We start from the raw sequence: 21,021 nt of genomic DNA on the forward strand, positions 1-21,021 counted from the left end.
GGCCGGATGCGACGACCGGACGGCCAATTCGTCCAGGCCGACGACCGGAAATGGACGGACGCCATTTTTAAAACATGACCCAATTATTGTGAGGTGCCGGCTTAGCTGGATGGCCTCAGGATGGCCTCAGGATGGACCGGCCGCACCCTCCGCGATTTGGCGCCGAAGCCACTTAACAATTCATAAGGTTCTGATGAGCTGCGTCGCAGCGCGGGGCGGGGCGGGGCGGGGACGAGACGAAACCAGTCGATTACCAAAGTAGCCAACTTGGCCTCGAACTTGGCTAACTGGGGCCGCCTGCAGTGCTGTGGCCGAGCAGGCTCGCTGGCCCGTCCGAGACTTACGGCGTGGCGGCCGTGAGCGGCCGGAGGGCCGAGCCCTGCGAGCCGTGAGGAGGCGCAGTCTCAGCCTGGCGAGGCGAAGAGAGACTCCAGCCTCACCCGCAGCTTCAAAGAGCCACGCACACCCACCCACCATCCATTATTCAGCCTTTCAGACCTGATTCACGAGTACCTGCTGGCGGGCCGGCCCCGTCGAGCAGTGAACCGACAGGCTGGGGCGCTGGGCAGGCGCTGGACAGGCTGTGAGTGCAGACGCGGAGCGCAGGGGCAGGGCCTCGGCCTCGAGCAGGGCCTCGGCCTCGAGCAGGGCCTCGGCCTCGAGCAGGGCCTCGGCCTCGAGCAGGGCCTCGGCCTCGAGCAGGGCCTCGGCCTCGAGCAGGGCCTCGGCCTCGAGCAGGGCCTCGGCCTCGAGCAGGGCCTCGGCCTCGGGCAGGGCCGAAGGACCGCGTGACAGCCGATGCAATCAAATGCTCTCGCAACAGCACGCCCTTCAAGCCCTCCGAGCCGCACAGCCGTGTCCTTGTCAACCATGCATTGCGCTGTCCTCGTTGTCGCGCTCGCTCAACACCGCCATCGCTGCATCCGCTTAGTGTGTGTGTGAGAGAGAGAGAGAGAGAGAGAGAGAGAGAGAGAGAGAGAGAGAGAGAGAGAGAGAGAGAGAGAGAGAGAGTGCTCGTCCACATTCTCTCCCTCACACTCACGTCTGTTGGATGCAGAGTGCCGTTCGCGCTTGCTTTCAGACAGTGGGGCGTTGATTAAATAATATTTCCGGGCAAAAGAGGAGTCCGGGTCCGGGAACAGTAACAAAAATAGCGTTGGCGGCGGGCGCGCCAACAATTCCGTGTTTTCCAGGAATCGCCTAAATGTGTTTGCCACATGCTACCGTTTTGGGCGTGTGGTGATACGTACTTACGTGCGCAAAATACCGCAGAGATACCGAGAACTTTGATTTTGAATCAAAGTTATGCGTTGCGTGTAAAAAAAATCTCATTCAACGAACGTTAATGAGAGCAGCTGATACTCGTTTGGTTTTCTTCTACGGGGTAGTATGGGCTCATTCCAAAGATAGTATTATTTAAAATCTCCATTCAAGAAACGTTCATGGAAGCAGATGATACTCGTCTGGTACTGTCGTATGTGCTAGTTTTGACAGTATGCTCGCATTTCTGTGATTGTATATAAAATTGTAAATAAGACTTAGAACATATGATTAAAAACCGCGGCCTGCAGTGCTGCGTCGTGCGCACGGTCCGCCGGTGCTTTACCAGGGGAGTGAGTGTCGATGTTGGTCCTTGCCGGGCGAGGCCGGGCCGAGGAGAGGGTGCCATTGTTTACGCCCGGTGCCGCTGGCGCTGTACCCGGGGGAGAAGTTGTCGATGTTTCGCGCAGATTGTTGACCGTGCATCAAGCACTCACTGTCCCGCCCCGGCAGCCGGCCTCTATCATTTGTTACGATACACACTTGGTTCCTGGACTCTCGAGTAAAAGCTAGCTGACACCTTTAAGTGTCTTGTATTGTTCTAAGTTTGTATTGAAGTAGTAAAGGTTAGGTTAGGTTCGTTTATCAGAGCTTCTACATTTTTTCAGAGAGCAGAATCGCTGTCCGGCTTACTCCACATTACTGTCGAATATTCCGCGGATGCAAACCTCCCTGCGACCGGGTCCGTCCGACAGCAGCCCCGCCGTTCCCACGAGTTGGGTGGGAGTGTGCTGCTGCTGCTGCTGCTTCTGCAGCTCTTTGTGTCGTGCAAATATTGTCGTCACGGAGCGGAGACCGACCCGAGCCGTCGGGCAAACAGCGGGAAGAACAACACTGTCACCTTGGCCGCGCCATGGCGGCGCGAAAGCCCTCGCCGTCGGGAAACTTGATTCGCTTTCCATTTTCCGCGCCTTATTTTCCGCGACCACCTTTCCGGCCCCGCGGCCCGGCGGCCCACTGTGCGGCCCGGCCCTGTTGCTCTGCCGATAGGTTCATTCCGGAAGTTGCGAGCCATCCAGTAAAAGTTTGTTGCTGTTTTTATCTCCCCCACCTCCCCGCCTCCCTGCGGGGCCGGTGCCAGAGCCAGGCCGGGGCGGGCCGGGCCGCGCACCAATCGACGAACTCGCTGGCCGGACCGATTAAGAGACCCGTGTCCTTATCGTCTCGATGGCGCCTGATGAGATCCACTCGATAAGAGGGGGAACGATCCGGAGGGACGCTGCCCCCCCCCCCCCCCCCAGTCCCCGCAGTCCCGGCTAGTTCCGCGGGGCCAGCGCGGCCCCCAGAGAGCGTGCGTAAGTGGCCGCCGTGGCCCCGCCGGCCCGCTCAGGGACTCAGGGAGTTATTGAAGCGCCCCCGATCGAGCAGCCGAGTTGGTGCACTGCTCAGCCCACTTCGATCGGGAAAAATCTGAAAACTCCGGAAAACTCCGGAAAACTCCGGAAAACTCCCAGGTGACAAATTAAGCAGGCAACACTAGAGGTCAGAAAAAAATCTCACCTCTCTTTAGTGGTGAGAACCAGAATTCTCCCCCACATCATAGCTCAGGGTGGTAAACAATTAATCCCATAATTTGGCTGGAATTTTGATTCTCATCCCAACACGGAAATAATGTGTTAACAATTCTCACCCTTCAATCTTTCAGCGTAGCGTAGCTTCTCGGAAACCGTGGAACCACCATGACGGCCTTTCCACGAAGCATGCAGAAAGTACGGCTAGCTCGTGTACCTCTCGCTTTTGGATCGCAGAACTCCGAAACAGGAGAAAAGCCACTGCTGCCTGGGCTGCCAGGGCGAAGCAGGCCCTTACGGGTATTGCCACTCGCTGAATTGCGACTTCAGCTTTCCGAGATTGGAAAATGCACTCAGCGTCATACGACGGCCCGGCTGACCCACGACGTGCCTGGGGCCCAGGTCCTCGGCCGAGGGTCGCTGCCGGCACCGAGTCGCGCCGTGCCGATACACCGATAGTACGCGGCGGGGACATTGATTTCCTGGGGGAAGAGGGCCCGGCCCGCCTGGCCTCCTGCACGCCGCCCGGGCTCGCCAGCCAGCCAGCACACTGCCGTGGAGGCGGAGCGGTCTCATGGGCAACCTGTGCTGCGGGCGCCGGGGGGCCGGCCGGGGCCGTGTCGCTGCTGCACTGCATTAGCCAGCGAGGCCCACTACGCCAGCCCCAGTGCCAGGCCAAGGCTCCCCGCGCAGACACGGCTCGGCGGCCACTCGAGCTCTCGGACTGCACGGACTCCAAAGTGGCCGACTCGAAGCCAGGCCGGCCCGCCGATCCCTGGGGAAGCCAGTAATTGGTTCGGATGGCCCCTCGCTCGCACTTTGCGCTACTTGGGGGCGGCGGCGCGGCGGCGCAGCGGCAGACAAACGATCGAGAAGCTCGAGAAGGGAGAAGCAACCACAGCGTCACGCCAGCCACGCCTCAGTGCGAGGAGGAAGGCCGACAACGAAAGTTCCGTTTATTGTTTGAAGAGCAAAGCCACTTCATTTTTAGGGGTTCCCAAGAACCCCTATTGTCCGAGGTCCGTGGATTCTTCCCCCCCCCCCCCTCTCCGATTTTCAAATAAACAACTCTAAACTATTTCAACCATGAAAAACACGAAAATTCCAATTTTTTTCGAAAATTCATCGTGGAAATTTTCCGTAAACGCGAAAAACATAAATTTGCAACAATCGAAAACGAGAACCGTTAATGATATGAAAAAATGGTTCAAATAAAAAATGTGCCACTCCTCAAAACTAAACCTCCTGGCTCATCAAAGTAACAAGAAATCGTATATGTTCTGAGCAAATGGTCAAAACATGAAAAAAAATCTCCATGGCAACGGCATGGTCCCATCGTACCACCCGTCAAAATTTAAAGTCGCCCATTTAAAAAAATCAAAACGCCGTGAAATTTGAAAATGCTGATGCTAACACATTGCACGGTGTCTCAACGTTGGAACATGTTTAAAGTCTGTCACTGCTAAAAAGTTCGTAGCAGAAACGACGCATCAAATTAATTTTCGTGGGTTGGCACCAATATGCTTGCCGTCTGCGCCCTTTCGAAAATCGCGAGGCTGAAAGAACGAACAGGCGCCCATTGAAACTGCCCCTCCATTGTTGCTGAGGTTGGATTGTTTGGCATGCTCTCAAAGGCTGCGGTTGTCTTGTCATGTTTTCCTCGATTTTCAACCAGTTATGGAAACGGGAACACCGTGCAATGCGATTAGCATTGGAATTTTTAAATTTGCTTTCCTCATTTCGAGGGGTCCTATTCAAAAGATCTTATCTGCGCGTTCCCCCCAAGACAATCTTATCTTAAACGATTTTTGCTGGCCAGTTTCTACCGCTATGATTGAGATGGAACCCTCACTCCCTCTGGCCCGTGGCCCGGCCCACCTCTGCCGGAGACGATCGCACCGTCGGGGACGCCGTCGGGGACGCCGTCGCCCCGCCGGCCTCGCCGTGCCGGCCGCTAGCTCGAGGCCATGTCGCAAGCCCTCCTCCACAAAGCCCCCGACGAGCCCGTCAAGACCGCGCGGCCCGCTGGGGTCGTCATCCGCTGTCACAGTCACTCAAGTGGACGCGGGGCCGCGGGGCAGGCCGCCGATCCACTGTGAAGCAGGCCTGATGAAGCACGGCTGGAACGGCCGGGGCGGTCCGGAACGGCTTGAAGGCCGCCGAGGCCGCCGAGGCCGCGTCTAGCTTATCGAATGCTGCCCACCCCCACCCCCTACCCTTCCACTCCCTGCCTCACCGCCCAACATCTGCCATACTCTCTCTACATCATGTGGCGCCCGTCCCCGCCGCGGCCTAGCACGTCCTCCCCCTCCCCTCCCCCCCTCGCCCGAGCACCCGGGCCGCCGAGGCCCGGATCTGAGGATCCCCGCTACATGTTGGTTTATGTTCAGGACGTGAGCGGAACTACTCTGATCCCAAAACGAGCGGCCTGCACGCCGCGTCTCGTGGAAACCTTTTTGAAACTTCCCTTGTAGCGGCACTCGCTCGGACACTCGAGAGAACAAAATACAGGGGGAATGAAGTGGCGCTGGCGATGCGGAAAGTCCCGAAGTGAAGTGGGCAATGCCCCCTCCCCCTCCCAGCGTGGCTGCGCCGGGTCGCGCGACAACAGCGGTAATCCGAGCCACCGCGGGAAAACAAATCTCTCATTCTGTTCCTCATTCTCTTTTTTTTGGCGATGATTTTTATTGGTCGCGTTGAGGTACGAGCCGGGCTCGGCGCGACACGGTACGCCGACCACAGCGCTTCAATTGCTTTACAACGTAATCTGGGGGTGGGAGAGGGAGGGGCAATGCACTGTCACTTGGCTTCGCACCAAGTGGGGCCATGCCGGCCCGTGCTGCCCGTGCACGCGGAAGTGCGCCAGTGCCCGCCTTTCCCCCGTGGCCAGCACGGCCTGCACAATATTCACGTTCCACCGCTTGGACTGGCGGCCCGGCCCTATAATCTAACCTAATCCCGGTTAATGCTCGCAGAGGCCGTCAAAGCCGAGGTCAAAGTGACGTCCGCGAGGCCTCGGCCGCGGTTGCAGGCCTTGGTGGTCCTGGTTGGAGGCCGTGGTGGCTGTGGTTGGAGGTTCATGGTTTGGAGTCCATGGTTGGTCGGAGACGTGGCTGGAGGCCGGGTGGAGGCCGTGGCTGGAGGCCGGGTGGAGGCCGTGGCTGGCCGCCGGTTCGCCGTCAAAGAGCGGCGGCGACGCGCTTACACGACATCAATTCCATTTCCAGAGCGGCCTGCCCCGCCTGCCCCGCCTGCCCCGCCTGCCCGCGGCGACTCCCCTTGGCCCGACTCCATATCTTATTCCAGCGACGGGGCGCGGGGCGGTGAACGCTGAAAAATCACTTGGTTTTCTGTGCGTTGACCCAGCAAGTCCTCGACTTCCTTCTCCCTGGCCGGAGCAAAACGGCAAAGCAGATTCCGCAAAGCCTCTCTGTTTCTCTGTTTCCGGAACGACTAGGCGTGCGCGAGAGAGAGCGACTGCTTCCCGGAATCAGCCCGCACTGCAGGAGCCGCGGTGTGGGAAGGGGGCGGCGGCAGCAGGCCGCAGAGCCGGCCGAGGTGTGGCCGAGGAGGTGGCCAAATGAGGCTAAAGACCGCAGGGAAATTTGGCGGGCAAACTTTGTACCCGCGCGGCGGTACACTGCCGCCAGCGTCGTCGTGCTCCCCGCAGTGGCGCCAGCCCCGCCAGGCCCCGCCCACCCCTCCAGCCCCGCCAGCCCCCGCCCGCCCCGCCCGCCCCGCCGCCCCGCCAGCCCTGCCCGCCCCGACAACCCTGCCAACCCGCCAGCCCCGCCAGCCCCGCCAGCCCCGCCAGCCCCGCCAGCCCCGCCAGCCCCGCCAGCCCCGCCAGCCCCGCCAGCCCCGCCAGCCCCGCCAGCCCCGCCAGCCCCGCCAGCCCCGCCAGCCCCGCCAGCCCCGCCAGCCGCCAGCCCCACCAGCTTCGCCTGCCCTGCCGGCACGCTCCGCGCTCCGCTCCGCGCTCTCTGGGCCCCGCCACGCATTATTTTCCCCGCGGTCTGCTCTTTATCCAGCGAGTTTCTGCAAAAGCTATGCGAAGCTATGCGAAGTAATGCGCCGAGATAAGCACCGCTAGCGGCTTGTGTGCACGCGCGTATGTGTGTGTGTGTAAGTTGGGCTTCGCATGCTCCGCGAGTTCCACAGGCGGCCAGTCGTTTTTGGATCGTGACGGCCCGGTGCGGGCAGGCGAGGCGTGTTGGGCCCCAGTCACGCTGCATTTTCGAATGGCCAACAATGATGCCATAACGACTTTTGGACCGGGAAACGCCCTGGGCGCAGGGCAGGGCGCATGGCCAACCCGGTCGCTGCGCGCGCACTGGCACCCCCCGCGGCTGTGAACTGATTGCGATGTCGTTTCTCTCGCACTCGCGTCCCGCATGGATGCGAGAGAGAGGCAGCCCGACGGGGCCGCCACACTCGGAGTCAGCCTGCGGGCGCGGCTGGGTAATACGGCCACCAGTTTCGGGTGTAGTGCCCCCGCCGTCCGTCTGACCCCCTCCTCTGTCTCGCCTGGCGGGCCCCGCCGCCCCCGCCGCCCCCGCGCGGCAATGGGGGCGGCCAAATCCAGCGCGTTAATCCGGCCGCCGAGTGCGCGTGCGTGGTGTTTGTGTGTGCGCGTGTGTGTGCGCGTGGTTGGTGTTTGTGTGTGCGCGTATGTGTGCCTTAGTGCGCGTTGGAGTACCGGGGCCTTGGTGCTTGCGCTGATCCGCTTAGGCCAAAGTGGCCGCTAAGCGTTCGCAAGCTGGCCACACTCCTGCGCTTCATCGAACGCCGCTCGGCGCAGCACGGCGCAGCACGGCGCAGCACGGCGCAGCACGGCGCAGCACGGCGCACCATCCCCCGCCAGGCCGTAACAGACGCTACGCGCGATGCTCCAGCACACACCCCTCTCTTATGCCCCGGTAAAAAAAAAAAAAAAAAAAAAGCGAGCGCCCCTTTTGAGCGTTCTTCAAAAGACTGGCACCTCGTTTCACGGATATTAAAGCGGGCGGCCCACCGCCGCCGTGCTGCCGACTGTCGCCTCGCCTTGCGTCTCTCGCGTCAACATAAAGAACGCCGCGGGCGAGCAGCAAAACCCTCAAGGACTTCACTGAGAAAACAAATGCGGAGGATTCCGCACAATCTGATGCGGTGTAATTTTCTATCAATTTGACCGCACTAACTGATGCGGAGAAGATTGACTTCATTTACTCCTGCGGTGTGTGCCAAACTGATGCGGTCTCAGTTTTGACCGCATTAGTTGAGGTGGATTTGAAGATCCCACGATATTTACAGCAGTGGCAACTTCCCTTCCCAGTCCATCCTCAAAGTGGTTACGTTTACTTGGCCATCTCATTTACTTCTTAAACAATATTATTTGGGAAACCAGTACATACCTGTCATGTAGATGTTTGTAACGCTGAGATGAGCGTAAAGTTAACAGCGATATCAGCCTCATTAAGTAGTTTTTTTAAAAATAAAAACCAATGATTGAAACTGCATTTTTTTAGAGATGAATTGTCACACAATTTGAAAACACAATTCAAAATTCTTTTTATCTTTCAAGTCCTCGGCAGTCTTCGGTGAGAACAGCACTGAGGTTTCCAATGTTGTCCAGCCCAGGGCAAGGTTGAGGTTAAGTGACCGGGTTGCTTTGGCACAAATATTTTCAATACTGCAATATACAAGCATGTCAACACATGCGAAGCACTACAGTACAACTGTATTTTAGTAATATTCATAGTTTTATGCTTTAAAACATCCACAACTATTGAAAAATCGTTTTTTCACACAAAGAAAGTTCAAGACACACACTCTCATAGAGAACAACAAAACAAGCCTAACAACAAGAAGATGGTAGTGCCAACCTAAGATCTTGGGAACGTGCTAGCGTTAAAGTAAAACCAACTTTGGATGTATTTTAGGGATTTTTAAGGGAATGGTTTGTTTCTTAAAGCTTAAAATTTGATGAACGACTCACACAAAAGAACAACTTTATAGTTAACTTTCTGACTCATAAGATGTTATTTTCTTATGTTGGCACTCCTTTGTTTTTGTTTAGCTTATTTATTTTGTTGTTGATTTGTGTGATAGTGTCAGAGATTTGAAAGATTATTCCTTTAGAAAACGTTCTTGCAATGGTTTGGAATGATTCAGACCCTGAAATTATGAAATAACCTCAATCAAAGAAATGCTGTAGTGCGTCGTGTGCGTTGACTTGTTCAAATACAGCAGCACAGACAATTCTTCAGTCAAGCAGCCGGCGGGTTTAATCTTACCAGCATGCAGCATAGCCTGGCTCATGGAAACTAGTATCACCAAGAAGTTTGAGGTTAAAAATAATTTAAAGTGATGAATAACAATAGTTTGATACTGCATTTGGAACAATATCCAGTGTCAATCAACATTTTATACAGCCAAAATTATTATTCCATGGCTTGCTGTTTCAAACACAGGATATTTACTCATCGCAGCGTTACAAACATTTACATCAAAGGTATGTGTTAGTTAGTCAATGATAAGCATCAGAAGTAAATGAGAAGGCACAGTACATGCCATCCTTTTCTGGTTGTCCAGTAAGAGACGGAAAGTTGGTAGCAGCCGCTAGCTGTTTGGCTGTTATGAAATGTAGGACTCCGCATCTGTTCATGCGGTCAAAATGGAAACCGCATCAGGAAATGCGGTTAAATTTTACACCGCATGACTCCTGCGGTGAAATTGCATCAAAATCCTGGCTATTCAGGTGACCGCATCACTTCATGCGGTCACTTACCTAAACCGCATTTCAAATGCGGAATTCTCCGCATTTGTTTTTTCAGTGTTTACGCGGCGGCGCACACGAACGCACACACACGCACGCACACACACACACACACGCACACACAGGCACACACACAGGCACGCACACACACACGCACTCACACACACGAATGCACATAATACAGACACACACAAAGACGCGCGCGTCGGTTTACCTGTGCGATGGCGCAGCCAGACACACGTACATCCTCCACTAACCTTCCCCCGCGTCCATACCCCCTCCCCAACCCGCGCACGCACACGGACGCACGCACCACACAATTTACATGACAAAACGGAGTCTGGCTGGAGGTCACATGGAATGTGTCGGCCCACCCCGCCCCTCCCCGATCGGTCTGAACGCTTTGGCAGCGCGTCTAACAGCGCCACGCCTCGGGGCCGTCGGGCGGTTCCGGCGGTTCCCATAGGTAGCCCGGCAGCGAGGAGCAGCTCCCACTCCGAGACAGACTACGGCCGCGGGCCACTCCATCCCGACAAATCCACTCGCAACCGCTCGCAGCGGAGCCGCCGGAGCGTTGGCCAAGCAAACTCTGTTCTTGTTTGCGGAACTGTGCGCATATTATTCTCATCAGGCATAGGCTATCGGCGCCGCCAGTGGCCTCAACAACGCCGTCGCCAAGAAAACAGTCGCACTCCCGCCGCCGCCGGCGTGGCAAGAGCGACTCTCTTTGTGTTTTGTTTACCGCATCTCGGTTGATGGCCGTGTCCCGTCCCTTTCATTTCACTTCGGAGTGAACGTGTTAAACCGGCTCTGGCCCGGAACCTATTTCCCGACACGCGCCGACCGTCCGGCCGTCCGCGGGGCTGTCGGGGCCGCGCCTTGTCGCGGTGAGATCGCGGCCACCTGGCGCGGCACGCGGCGCGACGCCACGGCCGCTCAATACACGCCGGCCAACGACCGCCTCGAAGACGACGCGAACGACGTGGAACGGCGCGGCGACACGCAGCCGGACGCACGCGAGGCGCGCGAGGCACTCCTCGAGCTGCTGGCGGACCGCCGCGCCCGAACACCTTCCCCTAACGCCTCCCTGCCTCTCCACGCGAATCGAAAAGAATGAAAAAAAAAGAGAGAAACTTTACTTTTCGTTCCGCTCCTCCCCGCCACTGCTGGCCTTTGGGCCTTTGGCTGGCCGTCACAGAGAAAGCCATTTCACTGCGAATTAGAAGAGAGAAAAGACACTGGCCGAGGGCCTCGCCGCGGCACATGGGGCCGGCCAGCCCTCGTTTACGTGAATGGGACCAATGACATCGCGCCGCGGGGGCCGGGGAAAGGGGGGGGGGGGAATTCAATACGCTGCAGTGACGTGGGGGAGCGGCGGCGGACCTCGTTCGTTCGACTCGGGCCCATCCCGCGGCGAGTTTTAATGAGCGCAGAGCGCCTGCGGTGGGCGGGGTAGGCAGCGCGCCACGCTCGGGGCCCCTGCCGTGGGCGGGGTAGGCAACGCGCTCGACAGCCGTGCCGCGGGGTGGGCTACCCGCCGGTTCGCAGGCGTTCTCGCAAGACCAGTGGAGGCGGCCAAAACTCCAGACGCGTTTTGAGCTCCAGAGTCGCTAAAAAGGCTCGAACCGTACGTGTGACCCCACCAATGGATTCCTCGTTCGGAGAGCAATCCATTGGTGGGGTCACACGTTCAGTTCTAGTCCCATAAAGCGACGCTGGAGCTCAAAACGCGTCTAGAGTTTTGGCCGCCTTCCCCGGTCTTCTGGCCCACTGTGCACCGTGAGTCGACTTGAGAGGCTAGACCACAACTACTGATCTTACGCACCCTAGTGGGTTCTTGTCGTTAGAGTCACTCTAGTCGTACCAAATACTCTTGAGCCCAGTGTATATCCTTCGTGGAAATGAAATACTCTTACTGCCGTCCAGAGTATCTCTTTTCAGGGTGTGCCGGTTCGGGCCCGGTCTGCCGGCGCCCCGCGCTCTTGAGGTTGGCGCGGCAGACAGCCAATGGGGCAGCAGCGGAGTCATCAGTTCCCTGTCCCTCCCCTTTATTTCAGCATTGCCTGCATTGCTTGAGCCACCTGCAGTTCACTTGGGGGGGGGGATTCGCTGTCGCTCGGCTCCCGGCTGTCTCCTCGTAATGTTTACGCGCCGTATAGCAGCGGCGGTATAAAAGCACTTGAATTTTCTGCGCGGGCGAAGCGGGGCGGGGCGGGTGGCGGGCGGCAGCGCTTGACTCCAATCCAGACGCTCATCTCGCTGCAAGGCACGGCGTGGCACGGCGTGGCGTGGCGCGGCGTGGCGGCCGCCTCCACGTTGCTCTCCTTCCGAGGAGACTTTGACGGACGGGCGGGCGGACGGGTTACCTGGCAGTCCCGCATCGCGAGCATCGCAAGCATCGCGCATCGCGTCGCCACAAGCAAATGCATACATGTATGCGCCCGCCAGCCGTACGCCCGGTGGGGCGGCCGCCTTTGGGGCGCACCCCATCAGCCGTGACTCTGTGTGTGTGTGTGTGTGTGTGTGTGCGTGCGCGGCCTGTGTGTGTGTGTGTGTGCGTGTGCGTGTGTGCGTGTGTGTGTGTGTGTGTGCGTGTGTGTGTGTATGTATGTGTGTGCGTGGGGGTGGATATGCGGGCTGCCTCGCGGCGCTTGAGCAAGTAGTTGTTGCTGTGTTTTGGTGGCAAACTCCGCGCGACCGCGAACGGTGGGCCCGGGAGACGTCCTCAAGGCCTCATACCAGGCGGGGCTACAGTGCCTACAGGCGTGGCGGGCGGGCGTGCCCAACTGAGACTGCAGCCCCGTCGGGTGCCTTTCTTTTTTTTTTTTCTACCTTTCTACCTTCTTTTTTTCCGACCTGCCTCCGATAGCGCATATAGATAGGTTGTTGTGGACGATACCAAGTTAAGATAGGTGCTTGTTGACTCACCGTCGGCGGAGGTGGCGGCGCGCAGGTGCGCCGGGTACTTGGCGATGACGCGCTTGATGACGTCCACCTGCTCCAGGGTCAGCTGCACCGCGTTGAGGTACTGCGACTCGCACGGCACGTACGCCGCCCAGAACTGCCAACAGGGAGAACCGAAAGTTTGTTTCGGCGTCCTAGCAAGGCGACAGACAGGTTCGGGCGCGGCACTCTGCTGGGCGGCAGCGCGGCGTCCCCCCGTATGGAATTGGAAATCTGGAAACGGTCTCTTAGAGGTCTTGTTCTCGTCTTCCCGGGAAGACGAGTTAGCGAGCACGGCCAGACCGATTGGAGACTATAAGTAGACCGATGTAAGACGAGTGCCAGACGAGAACGCGGTCCGTGCAGCCGTCTTCCTCTGGTCTTCCTGCAGTCTGACCGTGGTCTGTCTGCCGTCTGGATTTGGTGCCTTTCCAGACCAGATCCAGACCAGATTCAAACGAGATTCAGCCGCCTACATAAAAACAAACACGCGAGTGGCGGACACTGCGTATCGAACACAGACTGTCCGCGTCGGAAACCGGTGCCCCATGCCGCTGGGCCAGAGCGACATGGTTGAAGAGGGGGCCGAGCGGAGCCGTAGTGTATCTGATTCGACCGGCTGGGTGGAAAGAGCAAGTGCCGCCCGAACTCTGAAGTTCTTCCCGTCTTCTAAAACAACGTCTCCCCCTACATCGCGCTCTGTGATCGCGGTTACTACTAAGGCGCAAATAAATATTGTTACGTCCCTCCTACACAGACGAACCTCTGAATAGAGTGCGTACGTAGTGTTGTTGACTAGTGAAGTTCTTCCCGTCTTCTAGTCAACAACACTACGTACGCACTCTATTCAGAGGTTCGTCTGTGTAGGAGGGACGTAACAATATTTATTTGCGCCTTAGTAGTAACCGCGATCACAGAGCGCGATGTAGGGGGAGACGTTGTTTTAGAAGACGGGAAGAACTTCAGAGTTCGGGCGGCACTTGCTCTTTCCACCCAGCCGGTCGAATCAGATACACTACGGCTCCGCTCGGCCCCCTCTTCAACCATGTCGCTCTGGCCCAGCGGCATGGGGCACCGGTTTCCGACGCGGACAGTCTGTGTTCGATACGCAGTGTCCGCCACTCGCGTGTTTGTTTTTATGTAGGCGGCTGAATCTCGTTTGAATCTGGTCTGGATCTGGTCTGGAAAGGCACCAAATCCAGACGGCAGACAGACCACGGTCAGACTGCAGGAAGACCAGAGGAAGACGGCTGCACGGACCGCGTTCTCGTCTGGCACTCGTCTTACATCGGTCTACTTATAGTCTCCAATCGGTCTGGCCGTGCTCGCTAACTCGTCTTCCCGGGAAGACGAGAACAAGACCTCTAAGAGACCGTTTCCAGATTTCCAATTCCATACGGGCCGGGCCGCCGCACAGAGGGCCAGAAGACCGGTGGAGGCGGACACAAAACTCTGGACGCGCTTTGAGCTCCAGAGTCGCTAAACAGACCGCGAAACAAACGTGTGGCCCCCACCAATGGATTCCTCATTCAGAGGGCAATCCATTGGTGGGGTCACACCGAGGGGGTAAACACTTGCGTAATACCCTGTACACAAAAGTCGGGACGCGTAATAGTAATACATTTTGGGACCAAAGGATCAAAAAATGTCATTTTTCAATGAAATTGAGGCGTAATACATGCGTAATACAAGTGTAATACCCCGTAATAGGAAGTAGTCTGTACAAGGTTCACCGGAGTAAACACTCCCTCGGGTCCCTCGGGTCACACGTTCAGTTCGAGTCCCATCGAGAGACTCTGGAGCTCAAAGCGCGTCCAGAGTTTTGTCCGCCTCCACTGGCCTTCTGGCCCACTGCGAGGGCGTCGCAGCGCAGACCGGGAGCAGCACGGCGGGCTGGCGGTGCGAGGTATGGCCACCATTTCCCGATCCCACGCGTCGGTGGGCGGCGATCTTCAGAAAAATGTTTGCTGACTCGTTTGGCGCATTTCACTGCAATGCTTTTTCCCGCGGCAAGACGAGGGCGGTAACGAGTCGCCATTCAGATTCAGATTGATGGGAGCCGGGCCTGGCTGCGCCTGGCTGCCGACGCGGTCCGCTGCAACGCGAAGCCACGCGAAGCAACGCGACCCGACTCGTTACTGTGGGATGCAAAGCGAGGCCGCGAAGGGAAGCGCGTCCCATTCAGGCATCGGGCCGCAATGTGCGCAACTCGTTACAAAGGTGCGGAGCGTCAACACTCGCTGCCTGTGTCGAGTCCATGCTTTGCCGTGGCAGGCCATGAGTCGGCGCGCCGCGTAAAAGCAACAGCAGTTTTACTCTTTTTTCACTTTTCAGTAACTCTTTGATTCCTTTTTTCCTCATGCCTGTTGTACTTTTTCGTGTCGCGTCGGCGGCGGCGGTGTTTGGGGATGGGGTGGCGAAGTCAGACGCAGCTCCGCGTGCACGTAAACTCGGCGTACTCACGGCCAAGCGCGCGTGTCGCGTCTGCGCGTGTGAGCGTCTGTGTGCAGTGTGTGTGTACGTGTGCGTCTGTGCCTCTGGCTGTGCGCTGGTCACCGTGCCCGTGCGCATTGCAGTGGATGATGTGGAATCGGACCGAGTCAGCTCCCCCTCCCCTCCCCTCCCCTCCCCTCGCAGCGGCGCAGGGGCGCAGCACTGCATAGTACATCGCTCAAACAGGCCATGTGTGTCGCGGTCGCGGACCGGGGCTGCGCATTACAGGTTACATCGTTCTCTGACTGCAGTCACGTCGAACTGACCACTCTCGCGCCCCATCACGTTGATTGGGAGCATGGCAAACAAAGACCCGGTGACCCCGGACATTGGAAACCACCCCACCGCAAGGTGCTGTGCTTACGGGTGCTGCGTACCTGGCCGCCGACGAAGCCCGCCCGCAGCCGGCTCAGGTCCGTCTGGCTCCACTTGCTGCGGCTCCAGGGGCCGGGGCCCTGGCGGAGGTCCTCGAGCTGCAGGCGCGCCAGGCGGTTGTGCACAAACTTGCGGATGTTCCAGGGCAGGTCGTTGTGCCTGGGGATACAAGAGTGCCACTGAGTAACGCGTTCGAGGCGCACTTGGCTGTCACACGCAGCGAGACTTACCCGTCGATGAGGGGCTCCTGCTTGAGCAGCTTCTTGACGAGGTCGAGGCGCTCCTTGGTGCCCATGGTGTTGCTGACGCCGTACGGGTCCGGGTCGGCCTGGCTGGCCAGCGCGTCGTCGCCCTCGTCGACGCCCAGCTTGTCGGACAGCGGCACCCGGGTGGTCGCGGCGGGGGCGTCGTTCACCATCCCCGGCGTGGCGCCCTGCCCGACCACGGCCGCGTCCACCGGCCGCCCCGTGGCGCCGCTCACCGTGTCGCCCAGCGCGCCGCTCAGCAGCAGCAGCAGCAGCGCCAGCATCCCTGCAAACACAAGGCCGTCCGAGGAGATGAGGTCGGGTTACGCCACTCCCGGCAATCCCCCGGGCCGGGCCTCTCAGGGCCGGGCCTCTCAGGGCCGGGCCTCTCAGGGCCCCAGCCGGGCCTGCAGCCTCGGCCCCAGCCTCGGCCTCAGCCAGCTCATCTCACCATTTAATCCCAGATTAAGTGGGGCTCTGGATGTACACGCCGAGGCCTTGCCGTGTAGCCGCCCCCACCAGCCCCGCCGCACCGACCGCGCGCTGCAGCCCACCGAGTGCGGCCGAGTGGCTGGCCTGGACAACACCGCCACACCTCGGCCGCTCGGCGCGGCCAGCGCGGCATTCCGCAGCCATCCCCGTAATTAATGAGCTCCTGATGAGGCCGGCCGTCCCGTCCGCAGTCGCGCAGAGAGGACAGGGAGGGAAAGGGGCTGTCGGTACGAAACTTTTACCACACTCCCGAAAAAAAGGCCGGACATTCTTCGAGGCGCCCGGGGCGTCGCGTCGCGTTGCGTGGGCTGAGGGCGGCGAAGCAGAGGGCCGGTGCCCCATGGGAACACCCATATCGAATTCACGTGGAATCGATGTGGAGGAACGACGTGGATGTTACGTGGATGATCGAGTCGATCATCCACGGGATAGCGGTACTCGAGTATAGGTGGATTCCACGTGGATCCAGACATATCGAAATGTAATTTCCACGTGGATAAGAGATAGATATGTCGATTTGATAGGAACTCTTGAACCTGCTATCCACATAGAATTCATATCAGAAAATTCGCGATCCCCATCACATCGATGTTGATTCTTCAGCGGCCATCTGCTGCCCATGGGGACATCCCTTACCCTAACTCGCCTTATCCACCCACCATCGATGTTACATCGAGGCGCATATCGGTCGTTCCTAACACTTTTGGCAGGAAGCCCTCAAGGTTAACTCCCTTGAGGATGTCTAAAAATGAAATGACCGAGACATTTCGTCCAAAGACTGCGAAGTCCTCTGGAGCTGCCCGATGTGCTTTGTTATTTAGCTCTGGGATATGGTGAATTGGCATCCTACTAGCAGGCCGAGAGGGTAAGGAATGACAAGAATATCAGCAGGCCCTCTGTCGGCAGCTTTTAAAACTAATCGAGTTCCAAGGTCTTCACTCATCTTCATTCAATCCACGTGGAAGCGTCCGAATCTACTCAGATGAATCAGGCATAAAGAGACGACTTTGTTTCAATGAATTTGGATACGTATGATCGACATCGAGATCGTGTAGAATAGGGCCCAGATGGCCCACATGCGGGCCAGCACCATCTAACCATATTGAAACTTCATGTTCCTAAACACGTCTCTCAACCACCTAAAACGCCCGGTGGATCCAACGCGGTGTGATCTACATTTCAAGACATACTGAGAGTCGACGTGGATGCGTAGTGTGGTGTTCCACCTCTCCGAATGCCTGTGAATTACCTCATGGATAGAGAATGTTTTTATCCACGTCGATCGTGCACCCATCAAAACACATCGAATAGAAGGCCTCCAATCCACATAGAATTGCACATCAGTAATCAACGTTGAAACCAGGGGTCAGAGTCCACATTGATTGTTCGCTTTGAATTCAACGTTGATGACATATTAATAACAGGTGGATAAATCCACGTGGTCGTATCCACCTTGTCCACAGAGATTCTACGTGGAAGGAATATGGGTGTTCCCATGGGGTGGTGCCAATGCCGGCCTCCACCAGGCCCCTCAGTCCGCCCAGCCCCCTCAGGCCACGGCCGCGCCAACGTCAGGCCTGGGCCGAGTCCACGCCGCCGCCGACCGCCGCGCTGAGGGCAGATTCCGAACTGTGCTTCGTCGCCACGTCTCTCTCGCGCACCAACGGGGCGCCGCCTGAGTGCGAGAGAGACGCCGGCAAGAGCGCTGGTGGGAGTGAGGCCGTGAGGAGTCCGTCATTGCTGCGCGGCCCCGCCAACTTGCCCCAATTGGCATAACTTATCGGACCGCAAACTATTGCCCTGGATTACCACCCTCTGTCATTCTTCCCGGGTTGCCAAGGGCAGCGGGGGATCGCCCCAGCCCCAGCGAAACAATGGACGCAAATTCGTTCCAAGTTGGAGTGCGGCAGGGCGGCAGGGCGGCGGGGCGGCAGCGCGGCGGCCCGACGTCCAACCCGCCGCGCCGCTTATCGCGCCGTCCCAAAGCGCAGCCCGGGCGAGTCCGGCAGTTCCAATTGCCCACCTAAGGCCCGGGGGCAATTTGCCCACTCGGGGCGGCACGACGGCGTCCTCGGCCGCCACTTGCCACTCCCAGGCCCGCAGGTCGGCGGCTTTGTTGCTACTTCGCTGTCAAGGGGAGAGGAGAGGGCCTGGATGAAGGCACGACTGGCGCGACGGCGACTCTGTCGACTGATTCCGAGGGCCGCCTTCGTCGCTCTGTCTCTCTCGCACCTACACTGTTAAAAAAAATATGAAAATTCAGACTGATTTCGTCTTACTTGGTGGTCTGAATCGTAAATTCATAAAATGGTACGAATATTAAGACCAACGGTCTGAAAAGTTTGACCTGTTGTCCAAAATTTGAATTTAGACTAGCAAGTCTGAATATTTAGAGCGATGGCTATTAAGGTTTGTACATTGTCGTCCGAAAACTAAATTCATACTTGTGAAATCGGAAAACGAGTGAAAAAACCCCGTCCCCTGTTTACATTTTTCGATTTTCTCAGAACTTTCAACAATACTACTGTTGTATTTCAAATAATATTTACGTTTAGTGTCGTAAAAGCATATAGAATGTTTCAGAGCTCCGAAATGGACACTTATTGCTCTATCCGCTAGGTGGCGCTAGTGTCGCATGGATGATCTTTTGGAGCTAAAATTGCCACTTGAAGGCGAAATTGCGAATATTTTGTTACAAACTTATTCCAAATGATTGTCTGAAAGGGCATGAGGGTGATTCCACGCCAACTGAGTCAGTCACAAAACGGCATGGTCTCGGATCGGGACGAAACTTACGCAAATCGTAGGTCTAGTAGTGGGATGACTAAATCCAAAAGCGTTTGGCCGAAAAATATCTAGAAGCCGAGATATTGAGAGGTTAAATATGGTGCCGGGACAGCGACACGGAGACAGTTTTTCGTTCACAGTTTCGGTAATATCCATCGGATCGAGAAACCAAGCATACCGTTGGAAAGAGGAGAAAATTTTACAAAAAGTACTTCCTTTACTTTCTTTTAAAAAGTAAAAATAGTGTTTGATACGAAATAACCTTACCTTTGATTTATCGTAGAAAGTTAGTTGCACCACCAAATTTGCTGGGAAACGTCTTAAAAAATTCCCCGTGAAACAAAGATAAGAAAAAGATCAACCACAAAAAGTACTATCTCTCGTTCCCGAGATATCTGCATTTAACTATCTTGAAGTAGCATTGCGAGTTCAAGCTCGCGCGGCGGACGAGGTATGAGAAATCCTGCGGCGCGCGCATCAGTAGGTACGTCGCTAAATGACCCGAATTAGAGCAAAACGTACATTTTGAGCCACAATACTGACAAAGTGGCGTACGAAACGTGCAAGGAAGAGTGTGTGAGGCGGACATAGCTGTGGATGCGGTCAAAATCACAAATGCAACGGTTGTAAACAACTCAGTGTGCCGCAGGATTTCTCATACCTCGTCCGCCGCGCGAGCTTGAACTCGCAATGCTACTTCAAGATAGTTAAATGCAGATATCTCGGGAACGAGAGATAGTACTTTTTGTGGTTGATCTTTTTCTTATCTTTGTTTCACGGGGAATTTTTTAAGACGTTTCCCAGCAAATTTGGTGGTGCAACTAACTTTCTACGATAAATCAAAGGTAAGGTTATTTCGTATCAAACACTATTTTTACTTTTTAAAAGAAAGTAAAGGAAGTACTTTTTGTGAAATTTTCTCCTCTTTCCAACGGTATGCTTGGTTTCTCGATCCGATGGATATTACCGAAACTGTGAACGAAAAACTGTCTCCGTGTCGCTGTCCCGGCACCATATTTAACCTCTCAATATCTCGGCTTCTAGATATTTTTCGGCCAAACGCTTTTGGATTTAGTCATCCCACTACTAGACCTACGATTTGCGTAAGTTTCGTCCCGATCCGAGACCATGCCGTTTTGTGACTGACTCAGTTGGCGTGGAATCACCCATGAGCGCACCAAAGCAAGATTCAGGTTAATAAGTGCAGTATAAGCTAAATAACAAAGAATACAATTTCACTCTCGCGCGTGGCCACGGGTCGGCGCGTGGTTGGGCTAAGGCCACTCTCCCTCTCAATTCAGCAGTCACCTCTAGCCTCTTTACTACCTTTGCAAGTAGGAGTCTACTGCCGTGTACCTAATTTTTGAGCCGAGACGATCCGCTGAGCGTTTACGATAAACCGATGGCAAAAGTTCGCCGATTTGTGTTCTACTCTTCAGAGTGGCATTTTTTAGTGCGACTGTTCAATGTCTTCGTACAACTTAGTCTGATAAAATAGACCGACTGGTATCATTTTTCATACAACATGTTTATCTGAAAATTCAGACTAACGTCGTCTGAAACTTTCAGACCGCGAAGTATGAAAAGTTTTGGTATGAAAATTCAGACTGAATGTAAGTAAATCGACTTCTTACAAAAAATTATTAATTTTCAGTAATTTTTTTAACAGTGTACACGGGACGCCCCACGAGTGCGAGAGAGACAGAGCGACGAAGGCGGCCCTCGGAATCAGTCGACAGTGTCGGGGTGTGGATTTCCAGGCCATTCCCTGCGCCGCGCCGCACCGTGCCACGCCGTGCCACGCCGTGCCACGCCGTGCCACCGGCTGCTGAGGAGTGGGCCCAAAGTTTCCTCTCCCCGCGGGGCCCGGCAGTTTTGTAAATATGGTCCTACTTCGGCGACTTTCGGCTTCCAGCGCAGCCAGCTTCCAGGGCGGCATAATCCAGGCGACAGCAGCAAGCCGGTGACTCCGAGACTCGCTCACCCGTCCGCACCGGGGGCGGGGGGGGGGGGGAGGGGCGGGGAGGGGCGTGGAGGGGCGGGGGGGGGCGGGGGGGGGCGGGGAGGGGCGTGGAGGGGCGGGGGTTCCCCCTCCCCG

The 21,021-nt window shown here is 56.6% G+C and overlaps 2 protein-coding genes across 2 annotated transcripts in view; both read right to left on the reverse strand.

Moving 5' to 3' along the window:
* LOC117650963 (dipeptidase 1-like) overlaps window positions 1-15,759 on the reverse strand; it is a 44,223-nt gene extending 28,464 nt beyond the window's left edge. The window contains exons 1-3 of the mRNA XM_034394639.1: window positions 15,630-15,759; window positions 15,402-15,558; window positions 12,517-12,649 (exon numbers count right to left, since the gene is read on the reverse strand). Of these exons, the coding sequence (XP_034250530.1) occupies window positions 12,517-12,649; window positions 15,402-15,558; window positions 15,630-15,694 (355 nt within the window). The 5' untranslated portion in view covers window positions 15,695-15,759. The remainder of the gene's footprint in view (window positions 1-12,516; window positions 12,650-15,401; window positions 15,559-15,629) is intronic.
* Window positions 15,760-16,783: 1,024 nt separating this feature from the next.
* Window positions 16,784-21,021, reverse strand: part of LOC117650786 (dipeptidase 1-like) — a 7,591-nt gene continuing 3,353 nt past the window's right edge. The window contains exon 4 of the mRNA XM_034394389.1: window positions 16,784-16,878. Within this exon, the coding sequence (XP_034250280.1) occupies window positions 16,784-16,878 (95 nt within the window). The remainder of the gene's footprint in view (window positions 16,879-21,021) is intronic.

This window comes from Thrips palmi, unplaced genomic scaffold (assembly GCF_012932325.1).
Source record: "Thrips palmi isolate BJ-2018 unplaced genomic scaffold, TpBJ-2018v1 HiC_scaffold_5, whole genome shotgun sequence".
Classification (NCBI taxonomy): Eukaryota; Metazoa; Arthropoda; class Insecta; order Thysanoptera; family Thripidae; genus Thrips; species Thrips palmi.